The sequence below is a fragment of the Anas platyrhynchos genome, chromosome 16 (assembly GCF_047663525.1).
Source record: "Anas platyrhynchos isolate ZD024472 breed Pekin duck chromosome 16, IASCAAS_PekinDuck_T2T, whole genome shotgun sequence".
In the NCBI taxonomy this organism is placed as follows: domain Eukaryota; kingdom Metazoa; phylum Chordata; class Aves; order Anseriformes; family Anatidae; genus Anas; species Anas platyrhynchos.
The window spans coordinates 10402554-10413482 of NC_092602.1; the positions used below are offsets into that span (position 1 = coordinate 10402554).

At 38.8% G+C, this 10929-nt stretch overlaps 1 protein-coding gene across 3 annotated transcripts in view; it reads left to right on the forward strand.

The window, feature by feature from the left end:
* The window catches only part of LOC101803251 (septin-2), a 38189-nt gene extending 28823 nt beyond the window's left edge, over positions 1-9366 (forward strand). For 2 of the 3 annotated variants that reach the window (XM_027470242.3, XM_072024646.1), the window contains exons 12-13: positions 825-918; positions 8572-9366. In XM_027470242.3, coding sequence (XP_027326043.1) covers positions 825-893 — 69 coding nt within the window. In that variant the 3' untranslated portion in view covers positions 894-918; positions 8572-9366. The remainder of the gene's footprint in view (positions 1-824; positions 919-8571) is intronic. The other variant, XM_027470243.3, reaches the window with a different exon arrangement.
* The last annotated feature ends 1563 nt before the right edge of the window (positions 9367-10929 follow it).

A 10929-nucleotide genomic window follows, 5' to 3' on the forward strand; every position in this document is an offset into this window, starting at 1 on the left:
GCAGCAGATCCATTATGTGATCTCCAGTTTGAAATGGTATCATTTTATACAGCGTGCATGGAAATTGCAGCCTATTTTTTCCACTTTGTATGACAGAACACATGTTTATTTGTATACCAAATTAGAGGTATTTGCATATGCATTTTTAAAATCTGCCTTAGTGTTTCTTTTTCTTTCTTAGGAGTGTTAAGAAAGAAAAAATGGAAAAAAAAAAAAAAAAAAAAGCATGATACATGTAAAAAAAAGGATAAAAGAGGCATGATACATAACAAGCATTTTTTTGTCAGATGGAAATTAACTTGTCAGCATCCTAAGAAAATGTCTTTACGAAAAACAGTTATTTCCAAGAAAATGTCATCATTTAGATACTAAAAAAAAAAAAAAAAGTTTAATATGTTTATCCTGTCTTTCCAAATTTTATAAGCATCTTTCTATTTTGTCTTTGAAGAAGTTTTTAAATTCTGTCAGCAATTTTGGCTGTTACTGTTTCTAAAAACTTGTGTAATTATCTGGTTAGCCACAAGATGAGTATTCATGAAGGATAGCGTGCTTTGAGTGCTTGTATCAGAGCAAAGCTTCTTTGCCTCACTCAAGCATTGTATCTCTGTACATACATGACGAGAATGTTTTTTCTTTATCCTAGAATAAATATTAATTCACAGGTGCAAACAGCTGCAAACATTGCTAGCTTCAAAAGATCTGGATTTTATTGACTAATTCTCTTAAGTATTTTTACAAAACTCTTGTGAAAGTTGGATGTAATGCTCTAAAGAATCTGGGATAGGAGAAATTGTCCTAAACATGTGGGTGTTTTTCTCTTACAGCTGCGCCGCATGCAGGAGATGATTGCACAGATGCAAGCCCAAATGAGGATGAAGCCCAGTGATGATTAAGATGTTTAACATCTGGATGCATCAGGTATGACTTTTCTGACATTTTACTCCTCCTACATAAGATTTTTGTAGTGACTGTTGTCAGTTTTGCACTTCTGTGGCACATCAGAGTGAAGAAATCTTGTAGCAAATACGGTTTCTTCAGAAATTCTGCTTTCTACAGCTTTTCTGGCATAATTTCTCTTTTAAATGCAAGAATAAAACATAGAATATGAGGAATCTTGTTGCTCAATATTTCGGTGTTTAATACTCCAGTTGTGATTGCTGGTCTTCTGGAATGTAAAGCTTGAATAAAATGGATTATATTATCCCGTATGACCTTGTGGCAGCTGCCAACATTCCAAGCCTAAAATAAGGAGATTTTTGTTGCCTTTATTTGAACCTTCAGTCTTCCTGTTTATATTAAATAAATAAATAAAGAATCTCCTAAGGAACAAGATTACTTACTGGATTCCTGTTTAAGCAGAAGTTGATGGTTTTAATGGTATGTGTACTGTGATCTTTCAGTGAAGTAGTTAAGGGAAAGAAGTGATTCAGACTTAGGTTTCTTACTCTTACAATTCCAAATCTTGTGGGCAGGGGAGTCTTCGCATCAAGTCTTCCAACTTTCATACTAAGATATATATTCCCACAGCTGGAAATTTAAACCCTGAGGTTAATTTGTGGCTGACCGTGCACCGTATGTGATATCAGTGTCTGACATAAAGCTCTCATTTCCTCAGACAGGAGCTGGTAATTATGCAGACTGTTAAATATTTTAGCTTGAACTGAAGGTCCCAAGATTTCATGCTGACATTATCATAAGGCCAGACTCCGGCGTCTTGTGAAAAAAGCTGTTTGATGCAGGAAACCTTATATAGTATAAATTACTATTGCTATTTGCAAGCAAGCTCAATTATTTATGTGACTTACAAATCACGTTTAATAACATGCATCCTTTAAACTTATATTTGGTAAGAAAAAAGCACCCTAAGTCTAATTGCCTTGTTTATAGTTGCTTGCAGAGCATAGGATGTCTGAAATTGGCATCTGAGGGCTCACAGTAAGGGTTAGCCGGCAGTGGCACCAGATTCCATGTGTTTCACAGCTTCTGGCAATACTGAATATGGTATTTATGAAAACAAATTGCAGCGTGGTGTGTCCCAAACTGAATTCGCAGCTATGGCTACATAAGAAAACAAAGTTCTGAGCGTGCTTATGTGTGTCCAAGTGAAATGTGATTTTTTAGATAGTTTACAAATCTGAAATACATCTTGGATCACGAAACGTATTAAGCAGGAAATCTTTCCAGGTTAGGCTATGTGATCTTGTAGTGATTTAGTTTGAACCAAATAATAAGTTTCCTGATCTGAAATAGTCAATATGAAAAAAGTTGAGAAGGATTTGAGTGAGATCTTCATGTGCAAAGGTCCTCCTGTTTGTTTTGGAATCTGCTAAGCTAGATTTCTGCAGCTGCTAGGGAAATTGTATTGTTTGATAGATTGCTTTCAGGAAAATGTTTTGAAAACTTCTTTTAACCTTTCAGATATTGATTGATAGAATTTAGTATAACTCATTGGCTAATATGCACAGTCAGAACTGCAGCTGCAGTCCTGCTAAACTGGAGTGTTGCTGTATGAGCCCATCAGTACGCTGAAGTGAATCCTCATCCAGAACTTATCCCTAGGGAAGTTTCTCTCATGTATGTTAACTGGCTTCAGATAAGGAGGAATGATGATTTCAACCTCCACTATTCCCATCAAATTTATTTGTGCTGTTTTATTGAATACATTATTTCCAGAGAAAGCAGGAAACTTGTAATTAACACAGTAGTTAACAGAAATGTCAACACGTATCAAAATATATTTGGTATCTTTTTGTTCTATCGCAGCTTATCTCAAGCATCTCTTAGGCTCTAGTTCTACAAGAATTTAAGTATTAGCCTCTGACAGCACTGCTACTGAAAGCATTCTCTCTCTTCCTGTTGCTTTTTTGCACTTATCTTTACACTGAGAAAAATAAGTAACTTCGTGGACAACATGTGAAGTCACTGTTATTATTTTGGGCGAATACGTATTTATACATTTTCTTCAGAAATCCTTTAAATCTCTGTAAAGCTTGCACAAAGGTGTTTTCAGGTATTTTTGGAAAAAGACCAGAACATTGTGGTCTAAGTGACTTCATGGGTAAGAGTTGGGGAGTGAACAGCTGGAAAATTAAATGTGGTGATGTCCGAATATGTGAAATACCCACCCACTTCTGGCCTTCAGATGTACTTTGGGATGGGGTGGGGAAGATTGCTGAATGTTTTGGGGCTTTCCGTAGAGTCTGGGATTGCATGATGATAAAGGTGAAATCAGATCTTCGCCCCGAAGACCAGCAAGTCTGTATAGCATGAAATGCTGTAAAGAAGGGATGACTGGAAGGAAGGTCTGGTTTATCTGGTCCCCTTTGAATAGAGGTGTCTTTAAAGGTTTATGGAAGGAGTGAAAGGAGAATTGACTACAAGCAGTTTCCTTTGGTTTCCTTTGCTTTCAGGCTAGTGTAAGAGAAGCATGGGCGAGTGACATAGGTGAAGGTTGTACACAGTGGGCTGTTTTTTGTTTTTGTTTTTTTTTTAAAGTAGACATCTGTGGGGAAGTGAAGAAAAGCACTGGTGGAGACTGAGGAAAGGAAGATGATTTTGTGGACAGTAGCAACCATAGTGCCAAGTGCAGTTTTTGACACAAGTCTGAGAGTACTTAGTCTACATGATAGTGGTTTTCAGAGCTTTTCAGAGCAGTTTTCCACCTAAATATTTTCTACAAATCGTGCACGTAGAGTTTGTAGCAGGCAGTGAGAGCACAGACAGACGTGAAAATAAAGGTAGAATAAGCAGGAACCATTTTTCCCCTAACTTTTGATATGTTAGTCTTATGAGTCCATGTGAAGTACAATAAAGACTTCAAGACAAGTTTAATTTCCACATTTCTTGCTTCCAAAATGCAAGACTGCTGTAAAGTGGAGGGGTTTATTGCTTCTTACATTAGGCAGCTCAAATGAATGCTCAGAGAGAAAGGAGGTGGAGATCTGAAGTTACCAGAAACTAAAACAAATGCAGTTTTATTTGTTGGTTCCAATATGAAATGCTTCTTGCCTGTTGAAGTAAGTCTGCAGTAACCCTAACAGCATATTTACTAGTTTCTGAACCTATCTCAGATGAGCAACTGTTATGAAAAGCTGCAGTTATTTTTGTAAAGTGAGATGTTTATTGATGCTTTTTTTTCCCCTTCCTTTTCTGTTTCTGAAAGTGTGGGTCTTTGCAATCTGTTTTCCTCTTGTTATTCTTACAAATCTGAATCGTCTGTCTGGTACACAGCTTCAACATCACAGTGGGACAGAGCAGTAACAGAAACCAGGCAATGGAAAACAAATATAACCAGCTGGAAATACAGTTATGGTTAGGGAAATGTATTTTTGGGGAAGAAAAGGCATTTTAAAATATCTGTAGGATGTTAATTCTTTAGTAAAGCTCGTGATTTCCATGAGTACTTTAAAGTGTTCTGAGCTCCCTAACGCTGTTCTGATTCTAGATAAGAACTGCTCTGAAGGCCCCAAACAGCCAGTTCTTTAGTTCTTTCTACCAATGAATTGACAGCATTTAACAGAGCTCCACAAAGCATTGTCATAGCAACCAGCCTTCTAAAATGATGCTGCTGAATGCCGAATTGATCTGATGAGAAATGTCATTTGAGGAAGTAAAGATCATGTTGTAGTTTTTGGCAGCTGAAATTGAAAGCCTAGAGAATGTGGAGCTTTGGCAAAGTTGTACTATTTGGAACAAGCACCTGGCACTGCCGGGGGATGTTTCTCTAGCCAAAAACTGGCCTAGCAGAGCGCTGTCATTCTCCAGCACTTTCCAGCTCTCTGAACTTAGGAGTTGTTCAACAAACCCTGCATTGATGGATGAGCATAAATTTTAGTTTCCTTTAGACTTGACTTCTGATTTAAAATCAACATTTTCCCCTTGCTACTGTACAGCAGGGTTGCACAGCACTGAATTGGTGTGGCTCTGCAGGACCTTGATGTTAACTCAGATACAGAAATCTCAGCAGTGTCCGTAAGAGCTGCCTTGGGGCTGGTGCCTGCCCACTTGGAGTTGGTGCCTGCCTGCCCTTGTGCATAATGCGGAGACAGCTAGGCATACTTACAGGTGATGGACATTATATGGCTTTTAATCCTCATCACAGAGAACGACAAACTCCATTTGAACTCTTTCATCTAAAAATATCTTACACCTCTCTATTAGCCCATACTGCTCTCAACTGGTAGATCAGTCGTCTTCCACTTGCAATCCAGGAACTTAAGAAGAGGTAATGTTGTGCTTGGATTGTGACCTGGGCTGTTCTACACTATCTCTGCTTGTGGATTTTGACAGAAAATAATCTGTTCAGCTCTTCCCAGTAGGAAATCAGGTAGCACTTCATTGAAGTGGTAGTCTTCAAAACACTATACAGAAAAAATACATATTGTTAATATGGTAAGACTGAGGAGTTAGGTCGGTAAACCTGTACCTAAATATGGTCTATTTAAAGAACCTTGCTTGGATTTTCTTCTCTGTACAATTTCTGTATGCAAAACTTCCTGGAATTTGTCAAGACCTATTTCAATAAGGAACAGAAATGATGTCTCATTTCTAACTCTTAGGATAGATGCATCTTGAAAATTGCATTCCCATTGAGACCAATTTCCAGAACTGCTCTGTTCCCTCTAGAGGAGAGCAGAGAGAGAAACGACCCTCCCACCTCCCCAGAACAAAAACAGTCTCCATTTTGCAGACTTAAAAGCTTTCCAAGGAATACGATGAGTTTGCAAAATGTAAAATGAAAACAATTGAAACACCCAAAAGCAAATTTTCTGATAATTTCACATAATTACACAAAAATAGAAGTAAATAGATTAATGCAAATTGCCTTGATTTTTGCCAAGTGATCCCTGAATAGAGAGCGGTTCAAATCAAATTCCTAACGGGTCCCTGCAGAAATCCTGTTTTTGTGGGGAAATGTCAGAGTGAGTGGAAATGCCTTTTTTTTTTTTTTTTTTTTTTTTTTACTAATATGTAGATGCCTTGGGAAGGATTAAGGCCACAGTGCAGTGACATGCACAGTTCCTGTAAATATGCAGTGGTACCTTGCATTCCTGCCTCTGAAAGGCTTGATTTCTCAGGAATTATACAATTTAAGTATTTCCACCTTTTATTATATCTCAGTGACACTCTGCACTGGATGCAGAGGGTGAAGGGAAGCATTCACTGCTGGAGTTTTGTAGGCACTAGCAGGCCAAGGAGGGGAGCACAGATCTTTTAGGGCTGTGCCAAGGCCTGACGTGTTATCGTGGTGGGCCTCTAAATGCTTCAGGCAGCTTTTTACTCCATAAGCATTTTCAGAGAAACTTTTGTAATAGTTGTGGAGCTTGGAGCCTCATATATATGTGACTCAGTGCACATTAAGCCTATTAGCACATTAAATTAACTGATAAATGTTGGAAAACAGTTCAAAAGCCAGTTTTGTAACTGTATAGTTGGCTGATGGCATTTATTATGGAGAAATAAAAGGTGTTGCTACAGACTAGCAAAAGGAAATGGAACAAACTTGAAGCATGGGACTCACCAGAGAATGACAAATTTAACTGTAACCTAAACCGAGGTTGTAACAACATAAATCAAAAGTAGCAAACAACAGGACATTGGTTTTATCTAGTATTTAATGGTTTTGTTTTTCCAGGAGTTCTAATAAAGTTTCCAGATGTTTTTTTTTTTCCTGATACAGAAGCTCCAGGGTTTAACTATAAAGCAAGCCTTGTGGAAAGACTCAATTTCTAAAAGCTCTTGCTAGGGGTTGGAAAGCAAAATGGTTGTAGCTGCAACATAAAATGGGTGATACTTGAAGAAAAAGAATTTAGGTCAGTAAGAAAATGTAACTGGTTATAAAACTTCCCTCCCTGGGAACTGAGGACTCTAGGGGGAGATGTGTCAAGCTGCCCTGTGTTACAGTGGTGTCCTTTAAAGCAACCGAAGGGGGCAAAACAAGCCTGTTCCTTCCAAAGTCTTCTGAAACCTTTACAAATGTAGGATAATTGGTGTTCTGAAGACGTGCATCAGGGTGCATGTGTATGTAGTGCTAGCTAGGCTCCTTTCTGGTTCTGTTTTAGTGGCATACTGCAGAAACGTGTTTAGTGCGTTACATCAAATAACGGTGGGGCTTCATGTTGCAGGTGGAGGCATTTAATAAAGACACGTATGGGGGAGTCTTAATGCATAAAAGTGGAGATAAAATCTGTAATGAACAATACCAACCTAATGTCTCATAAGGTATTGCATCATGAGGAGATTAGGAAGAAAGCAGTGAAGTGAATCCACACTGAAAACACACAAGCATACTTTGCCCAGTGATGTTCTACAAGCATAATAACAAAAACAGATGCTGCATTGCTGATGTTGGTAACACAAGCACACTTGTGCTTATAACCAGAGCCTTCACGTTTATTGGGAACTCCCGTCTTTTTGTGAAATCAGTTACCACCTCCTCTTGATATGCCTTCCATATCAGGAATTTAGTTTCTTTTTCATATTTGACCTAACAGTGTAGCATGAGGGTAGTTTTGCATTTGAATATTGAATATGGTTAGCAATGCATGGACTCTGGCTTTAAAGCTTACTGCTGCCTTGCTTGTTCTGGTTACGTGAAGTGATGGCCTACTTGAGATGTTAGGTAACTGCCATTCTCACAGTGGGAATTTTTTTCAATACATGAACAGCAAAGGACCCCGATTGTCAGCTTCCTTTCCTTGTTATCCCAACTGTAATCAGCAAGTGCAGTCTGGATGGGTGTTGCACCGTACTTTTCTTGGCACAGCAATGTTTTCTAGGGTATTTCTTTATTTCCATCCAGATGAATGTTTCAATTAAGCTGTTTTTTCCTCTTGTGAATAAGTACTTTTGGGACTAGAGAACCAGAGGGGTCTCCCAACTTCTAAACCTGCCACGGCTTTTTTAAGCAGGGCTTAATTTTCAGGAGAAGCTGGAATTCTGCTTTCTTGGTAGCAGCCTTTTCAATTGGCAAGTGACTACAAAGACATCCAGAACTGGTCATTTCTGAAGTGATAGCTCAATATCCCTGCCTCCAGCCATGTCAATCAGTGCTGCTGTATGAAGCCTTGGGAAAATGTTTGCTTTCCTGTTTTACCTAAGCAGTGTCATAAGAGTGTTCATACGTAATATTAATCTTGCTGCTTATTTTTAGCCATGTTTAGATGATATTTTTTTCAATTCAGTTTTTGTCATCACGAGTAATGCTTCACATAACAGGCGGCAGGGGCTGATCTCTTGTGTTACTGTTTGGATGAGCCCTAACAGTGCTCGTGTTCTCACAGGCTAGAAGGAGTGTGGGTGCCTAAGAAAGTATGCGACTAAAAATAGATTCTTGTTTATGCTTTTATTAGACATTTGTGATAAATATCTGGGGCCAAACTGCGTCAGGAACTTGCCGTAGTCATCAGCCAGCTCAGTTGATCCAGTCCTAGCGCAGGTCTCTGCGGCAGCAACTTGGTGCCCTGCTCCCTGCGTTACGCTGCTTGCTTGGAGGGGTCAGAATGCCAAAAATGCTCCAGTGCTGAGAATTTGTCCGTTCTAATGCTCTTTGTTTTCCACTTTTGTTCACAGCAGTATACACTTCTCTAAGTGGATGGGTGCTCTGTTTTCTTTGACCAAGTGGTAACGTTCAAATGCAAGATGCCGCAGATCAAGACCTGCGTTAAAACAAACACAAAGTCTGAAGATTGTGTTGTAAAACTGCTTGTTTTATATATTCAATGTTAATCAAGTTATATTGTATCTTTTTTGAGTACTTTGGTAACACTGTCTTCATACTTATCAATGTGTTTTTATTATCCTTCCTATACCTTTTGATACAGAAATGCATAGAGTATGCTGTTTGGGCTAGTCATTGTGCTGGGTTTAAGGAGTTAATCGTGTATCTGCTAGATTCTTCTGAACCGTTTTGTGATTAATTCTAAAAGACTTTGTGGCCTGTTTACAGTAAATGTATGTGTTTGCACAGTATCGTAACTTTCACTTGCTATTTTAAGCCATTCTGTATTGTATCAGTTTCTTCATAACTTTCTCTCTGATCCAATTACTTTTTAAGCTTCCTCTCTGGTGACTTGTGTTTGTGTGATGTATGAGAAAATATACAAACACGGACAATACACCAGTGATGCAGAGAAGCTGGCTCTTCTAAATCATCGTGCCTTAAAATATTGTGAACACTATGCATGCCAGAGATTTCTGTGGATGCCTCTGAAGATGTCTTCAGGTCTCAAGTATTGCTTGCAAGAATTCCTGCCACAGGCATTTTTCTCTCAGCTGAGTAATGGCATGTACCGAACCTTTTATATACCATGACACTAATTTTCATTGAGGTTTTGTAATAAATGTATGGATGTGGAAAAAGTTGAATTTTTGGGGTGTTTCTTGTTGTTTTTAGCTGTTTTTGCAAAGTCCATTAGGCATCTTCTGACATTGCTTAGGTCAGTAAATACGTTGGAAAATCTGATCATGCACCTTGGTGTAGAAATTCATGAATGTTGCTGTTTCCTGTATGTCGTTATAGCTCTTTTGCATGCTTCTGTAGTCTTGTGTGTATTATATACACGTAAGTGCAAATTATCTTGCAAATGTGGGATTAAGATACTTTGTCTTCTGTACTAAATTGGAGCGCCTTTCATGTAGGTATTAGCCCTAATTCTGCTGTCTAGCGATGACTGTTTCATCAGGATAGACTTAAAGTTTGCATCACAGGGAAGTGTATCTGGCCTGTGTTCAGAGTTAAACTGCATAAAATGGACGTAATGTTGTTATCTTGGCTACTGTATTAAGTTGAAAGAAGAACTGAGGTGACAGCTTTGTTGTGAGATGCAAAGCCTCTGCAGGACTTACGGAGATTTGAATTTTAAGCATGTCTGTCAAGAGGGCCAAGGTGAGAGATTTAATTGTGAATTTTTTTTCTCATTAATTGTGCACAATTATGTTTGCCTTTCTTGGTTTTCTTCCAGAGTTCTGCATCATATTTTGCAACCTTCTTAAAATGATGCTGTCCATTTGTACTTGTGAAAGCCAGGACAGCCACACCCTTCCTGAGAAACCAAGACTTTTAGTTGCAGACTGCAGTAGTTTTTTAAGCAAAGGTAACATGAAAGGTTCTTCTTTCAAGAGAAACTGGCACAGTAAGGAAGCAGGCTTTCAAAAGCATCTTGTCTTTAATTTTATTAAAAATTGAGCTTTTTTTTCCCCCCTCTCTTTTCAAAGCAAGGCACCTAGGATCAGTGTCACAATTCAGGTGTGGGAAGCCTTACTGACCAGTAGCAGCCACTGATCCTGATCAGTCTGTGCCTCCTTCTGGATTGTCCATTCCAGCTGGAGCATTTTGTCTCCAAACCAGACTCAATATTACTGATACCTTACCTGAGTGTTTTCCTTTCTACATGGACTTAATTCTTATGTCACTTCTTTGATACTGTCTGATGTTAATCTTCAGTTACTTTTGAACTTGGTTTTGTTAAAATACTTCAGAGCTGAAAGGGGGATGTGTTTGTTAAGCTGTCTGCTGCTGTGAAGATCTCTGGAGAGATGGCTCTGACGAGAGCCTAATTTTGGACCTTCCATTTGCACTCTGTTGGCGTTGGCAGTGCCCCGGCTGTGGAAGACAATCCCTTCTTCTCTGTGAATTCCACCCAGGCCTTCTCCAGGCAAATATTTGCCAGCAGTGGGACAAAGTACCCGCAGGTAACTGTTTTAATGACTCTGTTTAGGAGGATCAAGAAGCAGGCAACTGCAGTCCTTTCAGTCTTCATTAGTTTTAAAGCACTGTGGCAGACTATTATACAACTCATGAAAGGCCCATTGGATTGTTGGTGCCTTTAATTGTGGTGTGGAGTCTCTAATGGTCTGTGGCTGTCTAGTATTTAAAATAGAGGAAATATGCTAACAGCTACATGAAATATTTTCTCTGATGCTTTGAAT